Here is a 19,454-nt window from a genome sequence, read left to right as displayed (position 1 = left end):
ACGAGTTTAATCAAAAGATCGAGTAAGCGAATTGTCTTCAAATAAGCCACCTGCTGTCATTTCCTCTGCTTAATCTAAAATCTTCAAACGCTTGCATCTCTGCCGTCTTCCTCTTTCTCCCTTGTCTGCCTTTGCTCTAACTTTTTATGAGTGTAGTAGCAAGCTTTGGCTGTGGCCTAGTATCCCAATAAAACTGTCCTGCCTTTTCATCCATTTTCTTAAATTAACCAGAATGGCCTTCAAACCTGATTTAAGTCCCAGAGCATGTCCTGGTCGCAAAACACAAAGACACATCCCTCCTCTTTTTTCCCAAGCAGTAATCTGCTTACAGTTAACAAAACATCGCTATCCTTGTTGGTTATGTTTTTGTCCACTATCTTATCTTATTATAAGTTCTTGCTGCAGTGCATGTAACCATAGCCACTGTCGTAGTGCAAAAGTTTTCATTTGTCTTTCTGGCACCCATTTAAAGTTTGTTTTGTGGTTAATCCAGAACAAACAGTTCACAGCCTCCAAGTGGTTTTTGTCTGTCTGTTATACTCCTGTCTTTGTTGCTGTGCTGCAAGCAAGCAGTATTTATTTGTGTAGGACTTTAGGAATACTAGAGTCACAAAGTGCTGTACAAAACACATGACAGTTTAGTTCAGCAGACAAAAACTAGGATTAAAAGCACTGCAGCATTGAAAGAAAGGGCACGAAAAAGTTAAAGTAAGGAAAAGTGGAATTAAAGTAGATACAAAATGAGAAGAAAAGTTAAGAAAGAAGACAAAATAACAGGCAGTGGTGCAAATGTGATTATTTTATGCACGTGAATCTACAATTTCAACACTGCTACATTTTTCACGCCATGATTGTCTGCCAGAGACTTCTGCAATGTTGGGGTTGGAAGTTTATTGATAGCTGACACTTTATTATTATAGCCAACCATTGGAGCCAGTGTTGCAACTGTACTGAGCTCATCAGCTTGGTGTTTAGGGGGGACAGGAAAGTGAGGGCAGGAGAAAACTGGATTATCCTGGGGGAGGGATAGAAGATGTGGAGGGGGTTATGGATAGAGGGAAAGTGTAAGAGTCTCTTTCTAAGAATAAACCTTCCTTCCCTGGAAGCCCCGTGTGGCATGGCATCTAATGGCGCATGGCACGGTCAGTCTGTATCAGTGTGTGTCTGTGTGTGCACGTTCCTTTATTGAAAGTGTTTTCCTGTGCGTTTGCTACTGAGACAAAATGAGTGCTGCCAGCTGCTGTACAGGCAAGACCATATAGATCGACTCGCCTAAGTGTGTTTAGGCGTGCGTGTTTATAATGCTAAATGTCAAATGGCAAGTTATTGCTTCTAGAGAGGAGTCGGTAGTGTTAGACTGATACTTTCAGACTTGGAGCATACACACTTGTAAAAACAACAGAGGGGAGCCGGGATCGCCAGCAAGAATTTGGAGCCAAAGAATGACATTTAGTTGCACAGGCTCTGACATTAATTCATGGCTCTTGCGGCGTTCCCGTCTAGGCGAGGATTCCTTGTCATAACACAGAGGCAGCACCGCAGCAGCAACAGCTATATCGTGAGCTAGACTGAGTACCAGTGATGTCACTTTGTTGGCGAGGTAGAACCGGTGCTGCTTGACTGAAGTAGCAAACACAACCCTAGCTAGAAATGCTTGGCAATCTTCAGTGGTTTGCACCACACTGTATACGCACACACACACACAAATAGATACGTAGCCCTTCAGTAAGGATCGCTGGGACAACTTGAGCAGGAGCGTCAGCTGAATGTTTACATCAGTAGTGAAGTTACTTGGTATAACAACATACTGCTTCCTCTTCTGATACTGTTAATATCTTGGAAATAAAAGATAAACAATGAAATGGAAAGACATCATGCACTGTCACTTACTTACTTGCTTACAAGCTAAAAAAAAAATCATTACACACAAGTGTCTGCAGCCATTCTGGGTGTCTTTTTTCATGGGTGGTGTGTTTGTGTGATGTGATGGTTGACTAAATAGTTCAGGTCACTTCCCTAAATTGCTGTCGTGTTGCAACGAAGCCAACATGACAGTGATGAAATGCTGTGTACTTGTGATCTTGCAGGTGTCTATATGTAATTGTTAGTTTGTTATATTTGTGTCTTTGCTTTGTTTAAACGATAGCCCGCTCATTTCTAATTTATTATCCGGTTACAATGATGACGCCAGACTTTCTGGGCTCGTTAAAACTTTAAAAAAGTATCAGGATGAGGACTGTGCCACACAGCACTCAACAACTGACATTTTATTTGTTTAGAAATGTCAGACATAGTCCAACTCTTTCTGTCCAGCTTTGTGTTCCTTACAGTTCTCCCCCACCCCGCCTCTCCATTATGTAACAAGAGCTTCCTGTTTTGAAATGACGATGCAATCGGCCCATTTAAAAATGAAAAAGGAAAAAAAAGTAATTTAGATTCAAATCGGTGCTTTTATTTTTTCATTTCTTTTAATTTTTTCGTTAATTTCTTATAGCAGCATTATGCCTTAGTGTTCTGTCTCTCTCACTCTTTGATGGATGTTTGCTGCTTTTTCACACATCTGTGCTCAGAAACAGGAAGTCTGTATACACACACACCTTGTACCCGCCTCCTTTGTAACTTCAAAAAAAAAAAAAAAAGATGCATGCGAGGCAGGGAGACTGGAGAATGAACCGGTTGCCACAGAGTAAAGGTCCTCGTCGTGTCAGTCATATATGTTCCTTTATGTGCTTATTTATCTAAATATTGTGGATCTGTTGCTGATTGTAAGGCTTTACGGGCACAGAGCTTCACCGCTGCAGTTTCTTAATCTCGCCAGCCGTCACTGACTGTCTTCTCTTCTTTCTCCTCTTACCTCCTGTGTCTCCATGCAGTCCTCCAGCTCAAACTTCAGCAGAGACGCACACGAGAGGAGCTGGTCAGCCAAGGGATCATGCCACGTAAGTCTGCTGAGTGTGTTTTACTTGCTTTTTTGCTTTTTTTTTTAAGCTCATGAACCAAAGTATATATCGTCAATGTACGGTAGTCTGACTTTAAGTGTGCTTTTAGACTCTCAACTGATCATGTTTTACCCAAAGACAGCACTTCTTTATTGTCTGGAACAGACAGTATCATCTCGTTTTTAGAAACTCGAGCAGAAAACAGGAGCTTTGGCTGTGAGCTGAGGTCAAACTGCTAACCCTTTCCTGTTTCAGGATTACACACCAAATCTTAAACTGTCACACACTAACAAGGTCGCTACCTGATGCTAGACGCTAAACGATACTCACGTATTTTTTGGAATGTCGTTTAATTCACATCCCGCTGACACATTTTGGTTCTCAACAACAGAACCTGGATATGTTGGTAAATAGCGTCTGTCAGTCTGTGCCGTATATGCTGTCATATGATGGGTTGTATAGTGAAGGTCTGGAATGTCGTTTCTTGTTTTTTGCTGAAAATGTCGTCTCTTATCGGCATTATCAGTATGAGTATGTGTGTTCTGCAAGTGTCATATTTAGCTGTATCTTTGCACCACTTTGTGTTATCAAATAGGGCAGCTTCCTCTTTATGTCTATCCACTTCCTGTTTCAGGGTTCCTCACATCACAAGAGTCAGAAATATAGTTTTAAAAGTTTCCCTCCGTTTCTGTGTAGAACCGAAAGCACTCTGCTTTTTCGTTTTTCCAAGAAGACTTTTGGTTTGAATTAAAAGTGTGCAAGCGAGTGTTCGCCCTCATACTGTAGACGTGGTAGCCAACATTCATTCTAACTGAGTAGATTTTCAAATGGAGACTAAATACCTGTTAGATTGCCCAATAGGCCTGTTCAGACATACAAACTTTGACAGATTATGCTAGCTGTGTGTTAAGAAGAGTATCAGGGAAACAAGTAACTGTGAATGGATGGTAACATGTGGCACACCTGTTGTCATATTTTGTTTTTGACAAAAGCAGATGAGATTGAAAAGATACACCATGCAAGCTGCTTTCAGCCTGCAGTGCTGCACATTCAGTTTACATAACAGTTTAAGGGTTAGATACATAAGAGTACCATAAAGTGATGACTGAGGGTTTGTTTTGGTGGGCAGCATGGAGCCTTCCAGTGAACCATTTAAGTAGTCTAGTAAATCGCTCTGTGTCCTCTTTTCTGCAACAGGCCCTGTGCCAGATTGTTGCAGATTTAGGATCAACATGTTTGGATTGACTATTTCGCTTTCCAGCTTCTCCTCTGTGGAGATTCCTAGGGGGAAAAAAAAGTATAGCTGTGGGTTTAAATGAGATTTTAGATTGCTCCTAAGTCGATGACTTTGTTGACTACAGAAATCCTCTTTTAAATTGTTTCTCCGAGATGCAGAAAGATGGGGCAAAGGTTGTTCAGGCATCAGGTCCGCTGTTGTGTTATAGTTCAGTAAAGATCATATGAACCGTTCTCTTCACTTCTCGCTTCATCTTCGATCGATTTTCACGGTAACTGTATCTTGTTGACAGGAACAAACTTTGCCAAGTAGTTCCACATTGCTCCACACTCTGAACACTTTCCAGCAAAGAAAAAATAGTCTTTATATTTCTTAATGACTCTGTAATTACTGTTATTTGCTGGATTTTTGAAACATAAAAAAAACAAAATCTGAAAATTTCACTTACAATGTCACCACATGGTTTGTTTTAGTCAACATAGAACCTTCAAAGGTGACATAAATGATCAGGGGTTTTCTGTCACTTCTCTAATTCTTACATTTAAATGTCCTTTGTGCTGTGTTTTCTGGTACTAAAAAAAGACTTTTATGTCTGAGTGCTGAGGCAGGGTCAGTTCCTCCTGTGGTATCAAATCCTCACACTGGTTTTGCAACTGAAGGTGGTGTGAATGAATAACTTTCCACTTTCAAACACTTTCGTGAGGTTCCTGAACACAGACATTGACTGTCCAGCTGTGAGCAAAAGTCAGTTAATCATCATTTAAGAATGCCAACAAATATATACTTTTGTAGCATTAACATATTTTGTTGCTCCGCTGTATGAAAAACTGGGCTATGTGTGAAGAAACCACCAATGTTTTTATAATGAAACTGTAGCTAATGGGGTCAGGGAGGTTGTGGTGTTTCACAGGGGAAAGTTCTGAACAGTGTTATGTGCCCAGCTATAAGAATAGGCTTGAAAATGCTGTTTTTGAGCCGAATGTTTTCACTTCCTCCTGGCATGTTCAAATAACTGTTTAGTGTTTTCTTCCCCATGAAGTTTCAGTTTAAAAGTGCTTCAGGAGCAACATCGTGAAAGAAGAACTGTTGATCCAGTAGCTCGTTTTGGGAGTTTAATTTGCACCTAGTTCTATTGGTGTGTGCGTGTTTTGGTGTTTCGAATTCTTTTAATGTTTGAGTATATCCAGTTATAGGTTACATATGCAATGATCATTTACACATCATAAAAAACTACCGGTAGCTGCTTTGGGTCTTTTCTCTTTCCGTTTAAGCTGCTGATTGGCTGCCTCTTGCAAATAGAAGGTTTAAACTGCAGGGGTTACATGAGAAACTGGGACTGGTGGGGACGGCCGCACCAATAAGCACCAATGACAGAAGGGCTCACAGGCCAACAGACTCATTGTCCATTCTTTTATGCATTTGGTGAACATTTATTTTCCAATGAATGCCAGTAAGAGTCTGATATGATTAAAATAAAACCAGCCCAGCCTTCTCTTGCCAATACGCAAGGAAATATTGTTTTCATTGAACATCATATTGAAGCAATTAATCTGTGTTTAAGTAGTTTATGGGCCCGGTTTGTCCTTGTGGTGTTATTATTGTGATCCAGACCACTCGTTGGTCATATTACAACTGGTATTCTTTGAACGCCAGGGGTTGTGACACAAGGAATGCTTCTGACCCCCACCCATCATCTGTGGTGCACACACAGTTGACGCCCTGCTGTAGCCAGAATGTCCAATCTCAAACACCCTTGGCAGGGATTTCACCAACTCTTGACCAATCAGACGATCGCTGTCTTACATCATTATAACTGCCGCTGTCCTCTGAATATCCTTCCCCAAAAACGAAGCGGGCATCTCCCCTGTCCGTTTAGCTTTTCTAAAACCTCGACTTTATATTTGTGGTTAAAAAGAGTTTGATGTCTAGCGCTTTGTTTTTTGGATAGAAATGATCTTCTAGGCTCAAAAAAATCTGTGATGGGAGATGGACTGTAAAACTTTTTGTTTCCTTGCACTGGACCTTTCTGCAAACTGAATAATTATAAAAGTGTAAGATAAAATGCAAAATATATGACGCTCTGGACTCATTTTTCATGTTGACCACCTCTTTCACCTCAAAGGTAATACAGATTTTTTTTCTTTTTACACAATTTTAGCCAGCTGAAATTGCTTTTATGCATTTCCCTCTTACAAAAATACTGCATAGACGTTCACTCCCCCACCCCATACACTGGTCATGGCTGAGCAATGAAGTGATGAATCTAGACTTTCGCTGGGTGTGCTGCACTCTATTCATCAGTCTCTCTTCTGCTGCTCGCTCCTTTTTAAAGAGCCATTCCAGACTCTGTTCATCAAGAATTGATGTCCCTCAGCTACAGACCATCTGCCAGACTTATTGCAGATAGTTTGACCTCTGAAATGCAGTTTCTTTAGACTTACCTTTCGTCATGGAAAAACTTAGAACGCACCACAATCTGCAGCACGTTTCTGTGTAAAATACCAATAAAAGTATAATGAAGCTGGGCTATATGTAACCTGTAATCTTTATAAGTGTTTGTATTCCCTTTTTAACACTGTGTAATTCTAAATAACAGATCAAGACAAAGCTGAAAGTGTCTAACGTCAGTTCAAAGTATGAGAAAGAACATTTGGAAACTTTGGAATACGTGGAAAACTCTTGCTGAATAATGAACAGTGTGTTCTCATTTAGGTTAATGAAACTGCTGAGTGAATGTTTGGTACAGTTTGCGCTCATGGTTTTAGTCATATTGTTCCATTAAATCAAGCTCATCTAAACTACTTCACTACCACTGACCACATCGCGACACTTCCTGCAGCTGCCTTGGTGTTTGAGTTGCAATGAGAATAAACGTAACACAACTGATGTGAAAAGCGTAGTAAAAGGCCGAGGAAACGCTGGCAGTAACGGTTTTCTCGGTGATAACCGAGGTGGATGTGCACCACACTCAGCAGCAGAGGCTGATCTGCCTACTGAGTTGTCATCAGAGTGTGTGGTTTAGAATAGCACTCCTGACCTTCTCTGCCAGAAGCCACTTCTGCTTTGAGTCTGTCTTTGACTGTAGCCGTACAGGTTCTCACATTTTTGCTTGCTGAAAGGAGCATCACGACTTCCTTCACAGTCGGTCTGAACTGCATTAATCTTGGCTTTTTGTTTCTCCTCCTGTTCCCCCTCCCTCTCCATGCAGCACTGAAGAGCCCAGCAGCCTTTCACGAACAGCGGAGGAGTCTGGAGCGAGCAAGGGTGAGAGCCATAAGAACAATGAGTCTCCTGCAGTCTCAGTGGATTTTCTTCAGAGAGGCAAAAAACAAACAAAAAAAAAAACCCACAAGAACCTAACAAATTGAAAGCTTGGACGCCACAGATACAGATTGGTTGTAGTTGGGTTATCGTACAGATAATCTCTGGTTAGTTGACGTTTGTGCAAAATTGTTGTGAGTTGCAGAGCCAGGAAATGATGAAAACAAGTGACATGGAAACAAAAGCATATATTAAACTGACAGAATAATATTTTATGGTGTTGTAGCAATTTGGAGTTCATGTGATTTTTGGCATCTTGTTTTCTTCCCAGACTGAGGACTACCTAAAGAGGAAGATCCGGAGTCGTCCTGAGCGCTCCGAGCTGGTCAGGATGCACATTCTGGAGGGTGCGTGTTTTTTTTTTATTTGTTTTTTTTAATCAGCAAGTGCCAGTGTTGTCAAAAAGTCACATTTTAAGCTTTGTAAAATACCTAGACAAAAACAGAACCAAATCTTTATGAAGAGGTTAATGTATAGTTCCTCCTTCATATTTCTGCTTGAAGCAATTCCGTGTTCTTTGAGGGTATTGCTTCTGCATCTTAAAACTCGGTAGCTCGATTCAGGCGCTGTGAAAACTCTTTTATAAAATGTGTTTCGGCATGTTGTCTTCATGAGGCAAGGTGCTTATCACATTTTCACATTCATTTTAATATATGTTTTTGCGGTTTAAAGTGTTATGTTTGTTATGATTTTTTTGAAGCAGCTGGTTTGACTGTTGGTTTAGTTTCTTTTAAATTAGGTTGAAGTCAAACCGAGGAAGTGCTAAAATAGGCTAAAACCTGCTGTAACGTATTGAACAGATTCACAGAGGATTATATGTGTGTGAATCACTTGATAAATAAATGCACATGTATCCATAACGGCCTGCTGTGCCCTCTGCAGAGACGTCGGCAGAGCCGTCTCTGCAGGCTAAGCAGCTGCAGCTGAAGAGAGCACGACTGGCCGACGACCTCAATGACAAAATCTCTCACAGACCGGGTCCCATTGAGCTGGTCCACAAGAACATCCTGTCTGTTAACTGCCATCTGCAGCACTCACTCCCAGGTAATAACACACACCTCATCAGCGTTCACCTGTACTCGTCTCACTCCAGGGACCCGCTCGGGAAAAGAAAATGTCTTCATTGATGGCCTTGCTCTTTCTTTCAAATGTAATCACAAGTTTAAGTCGTTGGGAAGGTTTGATTGCACCTGCGATCAACTTCGTCAACGTTATCGTCGTTTCACCTGTGTTTCATCTGCTGCACTTCCCGTGTGTCAGAACGTGCACCCGCAGTTAAACTGAGAGCAGGAAAAGGAAAAGCTGGGGTGACCTTAAATGACAGTAAAGCACAGTAACGACTCACACTGAGTCGTGTGAAAACGAGTGAAAATAAACGAGCATTGTATAAAAGTCTCTCTCTGAGGAATAATCACTGGCGCAGGATTGGTGCTCGTTATCAGTAGATGCTTAAAGTCCCGAAATACACAAGTTTTACAAATAAATGACTGAAAAAATAAATCTTATCTCACGATAACGATCGTACTGTATGCATTTATTTATGTCTGCATGCAGGCTAGCATCTCCTTAACGAGTAGGCCCACACAACATCGTCACACGTACAGCGATCATTAAGATCTGTATTTTATTTTTTTAAACTGTTCATTCTTTATATGTCTTTATTATTTCATCATCTTGCTGGTAATACAATGTTACAATCTCTGTAAAAATTTGAACCTCTGATGAAACTTTGTCGGACTCGCCTGGAAAAATGAAATGAAGAATTTGAAAAGGTGCCGCAGGCTATTGTTTAAAAGAAAAATTGGGCAATCTTGTATATTTATGACACTTGGTTCAGAGATTTACACACATACACATACACACACACACACAGACTTTTGCACAACGTTGCACAACACTCACAAGCGTACCTGCAGGAATTAGCAAGACTTGTAAATACAGGACAGTGGACAGGTTATGGTGAATTCAGGCTGAGCCTCAGGCATGTGATGAATACAAGTTCAAACACGTCCCCTTCCACTGTTCGCGGTGCTATTGTACCTGTGTTTTGGTGTGCAGTTGCGCCACCTCTACAATTTGATTTCCGTTCAGACTGAACACCTGAGCAGTTACACCATTCACGTATTTACAGTAAGGTGAGTGTGTAAACAAAACAAGCAGCTCTGAAACAGAAGTGACTCAGAAGCTTTGTTTGGACACGGCACTGTTTTGAAACATGAGACACGGCACGCGGTGTTGTAACTTCTCTAAAATTGCTTAGTGCCGATTGCTAAAGAGCGGTGACTAACTTTAGAGAAACTTTATTTGAGTGTTAAAATTGCAGGGGAAGCTGGGAATTAAGCTGTCCTTTCCTGTGTTTCCCAGCGGCTCTGGAAATTCCAGACAACGCCAACCCCTTTCGCACCGCTGAACCGCTACACCAGAAGACGCCACCATTAAATAGCGGTTTCATTAAATGTGTGAACGTTTGTGCACTGTCACAGATTCTCCAAAGGGAAACGGAGGAGAGAGCTCATCTTTGGACGAAGACAGCAGTGATGCTCTGTCACCTGACCAGCTAACCAATCAGGACTCTCCCCTGAGCGCTGTCCCTCAGGTCTCCCCCTCAGACGTGCTCACCCAGAACGGAGACCTCTCCCCCACACAGGTATTACTGAGGTGGAACAGAAAGAACTGGACAGAGCAGTTAGTGAAACAAAAGCAAGTGTTTTTCAGCAGGATCATGCAATTAACCACAGTGATATCATCTCACCAGTTTCTCACACAGCCTCCTGCTCCACCTCCACCACCACCTCCGCCGCCCCCTCCCTTGTTGAATGGGTCCGCTTCGTCCCCTCTACCTAAAACGGTGACCTCTGGATCCTCCCGCCATTCTGCTGGACAGGTCAAGGTGCGCCGATCGCTCAAACTTCCTGTTGATTTTCGTGATTTAAAAATAATTCTGACCGTAATCTCTATTTATGGGAACGCTGTAGCTCACCAAAACCCCCTCCTCATCTCTTCATTTCCTTCCCCCCCCTATTTCTCATGGTTCTCTGACTGCAGTCTCAGGCCAAGACGAGTTCAGACCGCCCTCCACAGAGACCTAAGAAAGCAAAGGACAGCAAACCAAAGGTCAGAGGTCTTTGTTTTGCTTTCATTTTAACTCGCACACCGGCACATGATTTATGGCCAATTTTAAATTGCGACCAGTCACTGGTAAAGGCTGTTTTTTGATGACATCTTGTCTGCAGTAAAGATTTTAAGACTTCAAATTGTGTTTGTCTGGCTTGCTGCTCCCACAGCTGAGCGACAAATATTAAAAGTTACTCCTTAGATTTGAAAGAGCCAATAAAAGTCTTCTTTGTGGTTTTTGCGTCGTCTCTATTAAATCATAGAGCAGGGGCTTCTCTCTAACCTCAGTGCTTTTTTCTGACATTTTAAAATCATACTGAGGAGAATTGCTTGTAAAAGAGGAAGAGATACCATTTTATGAAGCCACAGTGGCCTCAGCACATCAGAAATATATACTTGCTTTTCTTAACTGGAAGTGCGTTAGCTTTTACTTCAGTTAAGTTTTTATTAGTATGCATCGTTTGACCTACATGTACAGAATGCCCATGCATCTCACACGTGTCTGTCTCTTAAACATTCCCTCCTGCCGCGTGAAGGTGAAGAAGCTGAAGTACCATCAGTACATCCCCCCCGACCAGAAGGCTGACAAGGAGCGTCCGCCTCAGATGGATTCATCGTATGCGAAGCTGCTCCAGCAGCAGCAGCTCTTCCTGCAGCTGCAGATTCTCAGTCAGCAGCAGCAGCACTACAACTACCACACCATCCTGCCCGCCCCTCCCAAGTGAGTGTCGAACCACTTTTGCGTATGTGTGCGTATGGTTTGGAAGCGAGGATGAGTAATTGCTGTGGGTTTTTGCCGAGAGTCAACAAGTTCAACACCCTTATTTTTTTTTCCTGCATTAAGCTAGTAGTTGCAGTGTAGCTTTACAGTTTGTATTTTTTTCCTTTTTACTTTGAGTATACTTTACAGTTAATATAAAACTTTCATGTTTCATTTTAAAATTCTAGAAAACTTATTTAGAAATTCACAAGTTTCATCTTTAGAGCTGATCTCTCATCATAATTTCCCCCGTGGTCTGCCAGAGAAAAAAACATGCTCGATAATCTTTATTACCGTACAACTTTGTTGTTTGTCTTCCTTCAGGCCACAAACGGAGCAGCCTCCCACAACCAACTCTGGCCCTTCCCCCTCCCGTACCGTTCACACAACAACCACCACAGCTTCCTCGAGTCAAACGGGGACGGCCCGTCACAGCCAAACCGCAGTGGGAGGAGCCAAACCAGCTACTCTGCCAGCCAACCTGGATGAGTTCAAAGTAATTAACTCAGGACCCAAAAACAAACTTATGAGATCATTACTGCACACAGTGCTGTGGCTCATTTTGTTGGGTAATTCAAATCAAAGATCTAAGTTTGTGCTCAGCAAAACGGCCCCAAACGAAAACATCATTGATCCTGCCCATTCTAAAATAGAGCTCTGATTTTGGTCCTTTCTCAAAGGGAAATCTGTGAAAGTCTGCAGCAGTCTAAGCTGTAAGGATTAGATCTTTGCAGACACCCCTCATATGGTGGTGGACTCTACAGACGTGTAGATGTTCTTATACTTTCTTCATGTATTGTTTGTGCTTTGTCATAACTGCAAAGCCAAATTAAGAAAGATAGTTAAACTCACTCGGCCAGAGAATAAAAGACGTGATCATTAGACAGTTATTGTGGCGCACTGAGCCACAAGCCAACAAAGTTATCTTTTAAGGCTCCTTCTTTACCCCTTGAAACCTTACTAGGAGTAAGTAACCCTTTAAACTCTTCTCTTCCCTGAGTGCTTTCTATCATATTTCAAGCCTGCTTGTAGAACAAAATCACCTGGTTTGCATTCAAAGTTAGTGAGTGTCATCTCTGTCTGTGCGGGAAAAAGCTGGAAACTATTCAGATGGTAATCAAATCACGTCTTTGTTGATATTTACTGAGGTGTCAAAACTCATTATTAAGGGTACAAGGGAGATGTCTTTTTGGGTGAAAGAGTTGAGCTCTTTATCTTTGCTTTTACTCCTGATTTGCATGCAGTTCTGTGTGTGTGAATGGTTTACACACACTCATTAGTGTTTTGGCTTTAAAATAATGTGTCATCTTATTTGGGTGTCATTTTAAAGAGTCACTTGTCTGAATTTGTCCGAGGCGACCTTTTACATGGCTTTTTTTATCAGTACATCACCACCTACGCACCCTTTAAAGGTCCAGCTGTATAAAGTTCCTTTGAGCTGAGCGTTTTAAATTTGAGTCTATTCTCACTTTGAGTCAGTGTTTGTTTTATGAATACCACTTTTGTTTCCATCTTCCAGGTTGCTGAGCTGAAACAAGAACTGAAATTGCGGGGTTTGACCGTCTCAGGCACCAAGAATGATCTAATTGAGAGGCTCCGTAACTACCAAGAACAAAATGGGGGAACCGCAACTGTTTCAAAGAATGGCATTTTGCAGTCCGGCTTGCAGGGCACGACCTCAGCTGCTAGCACCACCACATCTTCTCCCACCACAACTTCCACCTCTGACCACCAGTCAGTAGAGGGTGGGTTTAAGTTGTCTCTGTCCTCACTGGCTCAGGCGGTTCCAGGGCGGGTGATGCGGTTTGGCAGCACCAGCTCGAGCCCTCCGGTGTCGCCGACTCCGTCAGAGAGGTCGTTAGCTGGAATGAGTCCAGATGAGACCAGCTGCAATGGAGACATGTTTGGAGAAATGGTGAAATTTATGTTTCATTTGTTATTGTTAGAAGCACTTTGTCATTTTTGTGTCTACCCAGACATTTTCCTAACATCCTCTCCTTTTTTTAATGTGTGTGTCCTTCAGGTGAGCTCTCCGCTGACCCAGCTCACCTTGCACCCCTCTCCTCAGCACCCAGCAAATGTCTCTCCACTCGCAGTCAAAGATGAGATCCAGAGCTCTTGCAGTCTGTCCAGGTCCTCACCTGCATCTGTCCAAACCCCCGAGCCCGGAGCAGCCATGGACACGTCATCTATGGATAAAGACCAGATGCTCCAGGAGAAGGACAAACAGATCGAGGAGCTCACCAGGATGCTGAGGCAAAAGCAGAGGCTGGTGGAGACTCTCAGGTCCCAGCTGGAGCAAGGCAAGATGGCAGGTGGGATAGTGGTCAAGAGGGAAGGAAGCGATAAGAGCAAAACATCCCCAGAGGTTAAGCTCCAAACGCTAATAAAAGCCTCAGCCATTCAGCCCCCTACGCTCCCTAATGGCATCGTGTTGAAGGTCAAAAAGGAGGTAGAGCCAGAGGAAGGAATGGAGGGAGTAACAGAGGAGGCTCTGTCAAAGAAGCAGGTCCTGACGATGCAGTATTCCCAGGAGACTCTGCTCAGGCTGCAGCAGATTCAGCAGCTGCAGCTCCAACAGTCTGATCAACAAAAACGGCAACCACAACCGAAACAGCAACAAAGTCAGGCGCAGCCGACGAAGGCCGCAGAACCCAAACCGAATCCTCAAAAACAGCATCACCAAAAGAAAGAGGCTCAACTCCTGATCCACCAGCAGCAGCAGCTGCAGCAGCTCATCTTCCAGCAGACCCAACAGAAACAGCTCCAGGCTCAGCAGAAGATAACGCAGCAGAAACTGGCCCAGCAGAAGCAAGTACAGCAAAACCAGCTCAAGCAAACCCAAGGGCAGCAGCAGGCTCAGCAGAAGAACCAGGTTCAGCTAAAGCAGGTTCAGCTGCAGATCCAAAACCAGACGGTGACAAGTCAGAAACCCGCACTGAGCCAAACTCATCAGAGGAAGCAGCTGAAAGCTCAGCACAGGCAGCAGCAGAAACAGCAGACATCAGCAGCCTCAACACAACAGGTAATACTGTGAACTTCAAAGACTGAAAGCACACACGCTGCAGTCTTTACGATGAGTATATAGCATATAATAAAATGCTAACGCAACTTTTCTGTTTCCAGGTGACTCCAGTCATCATCAAGCAACAGAATGGCACACCAGTGCACACTCAGGCCATCTCATTAGACCTCCTTAAGGCCAACGGCACACCTACACTGGTGACAGACACCAACGGGAACCACTACCTAATCGCTCTCACCAGTCACACCACAGATGGACAGAATGGAGTGTCCTCATTGGCCAAAACCAACGGACGCATCACACTGCAGGTACAGGGAACATGGTATTCTGATGATAATGGTAATAATGCTAAGTGTTTCCCTCTAAATTAGACTATTTGTACATTATACAAAAATAATGAATATATACTGTGTAGCAAATAATTCGTTGCACCTTCAGTCAGTATTTTGAACAGCAGCAAGTAAACTTAGCCCTACAATTACTCTGCAGCCTTTGTGCGTTTGTTGTAGTGGCATGTGTAACCGTTCTCCACCTGCTGTGGGTTTTCTTAAGATTTCTTGTCTTAGCTCGTAGAGCTTCCTGAGCAGAACAAGAGCTACTGTCACCAGCTGTAGCCTACAACAGCAGTGTCTTTTTGACGATGTTAGTTCAGTTCTGTCAAAACTCTGAGTGAGTCGCTCATCACACATTGCTTTGAAGCTGACAGCTGGTCACTAGGGTATATTTACTAATTTAGGAAGTTTATCTTATGTCGCCGGTGGGGGTTTTCTTGTTTTGTTTTCTTTTGTCCCCACCCATCGTCACCTGAAGTTGCCAAATGTCATTGACTTACTGTAGTATTTCAACCTTTACTGTCCATGGATGAAAAAATTATAAAATAAAAAATACACTTCAGTAGGATAGGGTTAGTCTTGCATGTACTGTTTATATATGGGAAGCGCGTAATACTAAATGGTTTGACAGAATATGAATGTTTGCGTACTTGTAACGTTTCAGAGATTGAATTCAACTCCAAGTAAACTGCCCAGCACCGACAGCCAATCAAAATGTCAGGCAGAGGCCGAGCCTGTGAGCCAACCAAGCAAAAAGGTACAGCAAAAACTCTTTCTTAGTAAAACATGTAAGCATGGTGTAGATTGTAACTTTCCCAACATTTTTACTTAACTTTTTTCTTCATTTCATTTGTATTGTTGTAAGGTCTTAACCTTAGAGTATATAAAGCGCCCTCAGCCAACTGTTACTGTGGGTTGGCGCTATGTAAATACACGTTGAATTGATCTCTGTTTACTAATTTAGTCCTGAAGACAACAATAGCAACAGATTCCTACCACAAGGTGTCGCCACTGAGACACTGTAAAATCATCCAAGTTAGATTGTGGACTAACAAAGGTTAAAAAACAGCATCTTATCCCAGAATAAGACTTGCATGATTAACATATGCAAGTGTGCCTTCCGTTCTAAACGTGCCACTCTTTGCCCGTAGGGACAAAAAGCGGGGCTGCACTTAGACGCCAAAGGTGATCCACAACCCAGCCAGCCCGTCACCGCTCCACCCAACCTGCAGCCTTTCTTTGACGACATTTCAGACAATGAAAGCCAAAACAACTTAATGTCATCTCTCAAGGTAACGCCAGCAGCAGCACCTCCTCCTTCTCCTCCTCCTCTCCCTCCTCTGCTTCCAGGCAGAGTTACCTTCAGCATGTCATCTCTAATGGTGGTCCTGCTCTCTCCACATGTTCATTAAATTTGTCTTCTTGTTTCTTCTCTCTTCTCATTTCATCACTTCATGGCACCATGCTGACAGAGACAGGAGGCGTGTCCGCCTTACGACCGGCACACGCTGTTCACCCCTCCCTCTCCTAAACCCAACACCTCCCTTTCTTCTCAGCGCTTCAGAGTATGTCCTCCAGCATGTCTTGTCTTTCCATCTGCCTTGCAGTATTGATCTTTCTCCCTGTCTTGACTCCTTTTTTCCATCTTCTCACTTTTTTGGTCTCTAATGTTTTTGCAGAGGAGTGGCAGTGGTGTTGGGTTGGGTTTGTTAGGACGTAGTGGTAGACTAGATCAGTGTCATCCTATCAGACCCAATTATCTAAAAGAAATCGCCCCTGCAACATTCCAGTGAAGAACACCTGCTGCTGTTTTTTGTGTTAAATAACTACATGATACCTCACTGTTGGCTACATGATGGCTAATGAATACTGTGTTTCTGTTCGACAGCCAGAGAATGGCCTGAACAGCCAGCAGATGGACGACCTATTTGACATCCTGCTCAAAAGTGGAGGTAATGATGAGATCTCAGTTTAATGTGAGAGAGACATCACAGGTCGGTACGTCTTGATGACCTTTATTTCTCTGTCCTCCCCCAGAAATCCCCGGCTTCAAGGCCAACCCGGACCCTTCCCTCCCCCCTCTCCACTCTGACCCACCTTCTCCATCCACTGCCCCATCCCCCCTCCACCTGTCTCCTCCCACCCCCACAGAGGCCTTCATCTCCCCGGAGTCTACGGTGGGAGGGCCCTGCTCAGGCAGCGGGCGTCTGGAGGACTTCTTGGAGAGCACGACGGGCACCCCACTGCTGGGCATAGAGTCCGACGGCGGCCTGGCGCTGATCGACGACCTCCACAGCCAGATGCTGAGCACGCCCAGCATCCTGGACCACCCCCCCTCCCCCATGGACACGTCCGACCTGGGCTTCTCCCCGCATTCTGCGGGGCTGGACTTTGGCGACCCCAACCTGGATAGCATGGACTGGTTGGACATGGTAGGGAGCGCAAGTGGAGGTAGCGAGGGCAATAGAGGAGAGCGAGGAGGTGGAGACGGAGGGACGAGTTTAGCTCCGTTGGCGCCACACACTCCGCAAAGCGTGTTCTCAGCCGACTTTCTGGACAATACGGACCTGCAGCTGCACTGGTAGCCACGTCTGTAGCACCTCACGCAGACGCACACAGATGAACACATGGTCGCTCACACTGTGTACAGGCTCCGTCTTTATTTCATGCACATACTCTATGCTGTCTCTACCACTGCGGGGGGTGTCTGGCACATGCACGCGCACACACACACTCTCACACATTTACTCAGTTTGTCTTGTCTTTCACTGGCTGTTGCTGTATGCAAGGTGAGGTGGTGTTAAATTCATTGAAATTACTTGGTGGACCTGAAGTGGACTTGTAAAGATTTTAACTCTACAGGGAACCAAAACGGATAAAATCCCATTTCCCGTGTCCTGACCTGCATTAAAGCCAGGTTTAAGTAAACCAGCCGAAAGTTGCAGGTCGCTTTCAACCCATTTCAACCCTCAGTAAACAGCTGGACAGATCAGAGGCGAGAAGGGACTGTCTGTGATGTTTTCCTGGGCTCCTAGAGATAGCAGTGTGTGTCAGTGCCTCCTAAACTTTGCACTTATGCTGAATCTGATTGGTTTAAAGGGTGGGTGTTTAGGTCAACAGCTGAGTGAAAGCCACCTAATGTTACAATGGTCAGCTGAGCCACTGATTGTTTTAGTTTTTTTAAAAAAAAGAAAAAAGGCAGCTGCTTGTGGCCTCACCATGCCAACCTAAACCCCACCCACACTAGTCAAAGATACAACCTTCATTGGTTGAGAGTTGCTGTTGAAATGAACCTTATCAGTGGCAACAGTTTGAATTGAAGCCTCATTGGAGGTTGCGTATAATTGGTAACATTATGGTAGACCACTATGTATTGCTGTATATCGGGTGTATATTACAATTTGTCCATATGACTATTTTTCTTTGCTGGTTGCTTTAGAGTCAAGCTAGCCGGCTGGGGGACAGAGGGGGAGGGCGGGGCTTCCAAGAGAACTTGGACCTTGTCATTTTTTTAAAGAAAAAAAAGATTAAAAAAATAAACATACCATTTAAAAAAAAACTCTAAAGATGTGTTTCTTTTTCCTTTTGATTTTTCACATTAACAGATACATCTCAGCTTTGTGATTTAAGTAAGCCTGGTAATGAAATTAAAGCCACAAGAGGGCGATGTTGCTCAAAGAATAAAGAAAGCAGCTTCCATCTGGAACAGGAGGGTATTTTCCAGAAGTTTGCTTACCCTTGTATTTTTTATTTTTCGTAGTGCTAAACAAGACCTGAGCACATTTACCAGTTCTTTGTTTGGTGCTGAAAGCCACGTTCAACTGGATTTTTTTTTTTGTGTGCTAGTTGTCACAAATTTCAAGCTGCATTTCCCCCACAGCTGCTTCTGAATGAAAACACACCCCTGCCTAAACGGATCAACAACTAGGCTTCTCTCAACCACCTGAAAAGTTTACTTTTGATCATCTCGGGCAATTTATTTTGAAGGAACACTATAGATCATTTCTGTGGGACAGTCGGCAGGTTTTTGAATCTTTAAATATGTTTCAGAGTACATGAGAAAAGCCCAGCATCAGCTGTTTAATAAAGGCTTCAACTGTGGCATGTATGGATCTGCAAAAAGTAATGGTGTAAAATTATTGGCATTAATAAAAAGCCACTAGATTACAGTGTAATTTTGACAAATACGTTTTGTCACTTATACAAATACCCTGGGTCAGACTGTAACAGGTGTTTTAAACTGTACTATATATAAAAAATACATAAAATATTGTATTATGATAGAAAATATATAATACTGCTAAGGCGCTCTATATAATGTGCCTCATTCACCCATTCATGCAAGCACTTTTTTCCATGTGTATGCACTTTCTGTCAAAAAATATACCGATGGATGCATCAGAGAGCAACTAGGAGTTAGTATCTTGATCAAGGATATTTGGGAGTCTGGAGCATCCATAAGTTGAACCTTCATCACTTCTTCTTTCTTTTCTCTTTAACTTCTGCCTCTAACGTCCAGTTTGACTCACTCACTATGAGGGGATCCTTGTCAATGACGCTGATGAGCTCTTGGGAGCTCTCGTCCTCTCTCACACACACAGGAACTGCAACACATGCAGATAAACAATGCACAAGATCCAAGCATGAGCCAGCTCAGTGTGCTCTTACAAATTCCTTTCACACTCACACATACACAGGTTGCCGCAGCTCCCCAGAGCAGCATCAG

At 43.3% G+C, this 19,454-nt stretch overlaps 1 protein-coding gene across 5 annotated transcripts in view; it reads left to right on the top strand.

The window, feature by feature from the left end:
- The window catches only part of mrtfab (myocardin related transcription factor Ab), a 39,431-nt gene extending 21,539 nt beyond the window's left edge, over window positions 1–17,892 (top strand). For 4 of the 5 annotated variants that reach the window (XM_026177180.1, XM_026177181.1, XM_026177184.1 and 1 more), the window contains 17 exons: window positions 2,874–2,939; window positions 7,385–7,440; window positions 7,769–7,844; window positions 8,380–8,541; window positions 9,981–10,144; window positions 10,253–10,387; window positions 10,543–10,611; window positions 11,148–11,332; window positions 11,696–11,867; window positions 12,891–13,286; window positions 13,395–14,396; window positions 14,498–14,704; window positions 15,393–15,485; window positions 15,880–16,020; window positions 16,201–16,293; window positions 16,617–16,680; window positions 16,766–17,892. In XM_026177180.1, coding sequence (XP_026032965.1) covers window positions 2,874–2,939; window positions 7,385–7,440; window positions 7,769–7,844; window positions 8,380–8,541; window positions 9,981–10,144; window positions 10,253–10,387; window positions 10,543–10,611; window positions 11,148–11,332; window positions 11,696–11,867; window positions 12,891–13,286; window positions 13,395–14,396; window positions 14,498–14,704; window positions 15,393–15,485; window positions 15,880–16,020; window positions 16,201–16,293; window positions 16,617–16,680; window positions 16,766–17,313 — 3,629 coding nt within the window. In that variant the 3' untranslated portion in view covers window positions 17,314–17,892. The remainder of the gene's footprint in view (window positions 1–2,873; window positions 2,940–7,384; window positions 7,441–7,768; window positions 7,845–8,379; window positions 8,542–9,980; window positions 10,145–10,252; window positions 10,388–10,542; window positions 10,612–11,147; window positions 11,333–11,695; window positions 11,868–12,890; window positions 13,287–13,394; window positions 14,397–14,497; window positions 14,705–15,392; window positions 15,486–15,879; window positions 16,021–16,200; window positions 16,294–16,616; window positions 16,681–16,765) is intronic. The other variant, XM_026177183.1, reaches the window with a different exon arrangement.
- The last annotated feature ends 1,562 nt before the right edge of the window (window positions 17,893–19,454 follow it).

This window comes from Astatotilapia calliptera, chromosome 8 (assembly GCF_900246225.1).
Source record: "Astatotilapia calliptera chromosome 8, fAstCal1.2, whole genome shotgun sequence".
Classification (NCBI taxonomy): Eukaryota; Metazoa; Chordata; class Actinopteri; order Cichliformes; family Cichlidae; genus Astatotilapia; species Astatotilapia calliptera.
The sequence above is the reverse complement of the archived record's forward strand: the minus strand, read 5'-3'. Positions and strand labels throughout refer to the sequence as shown.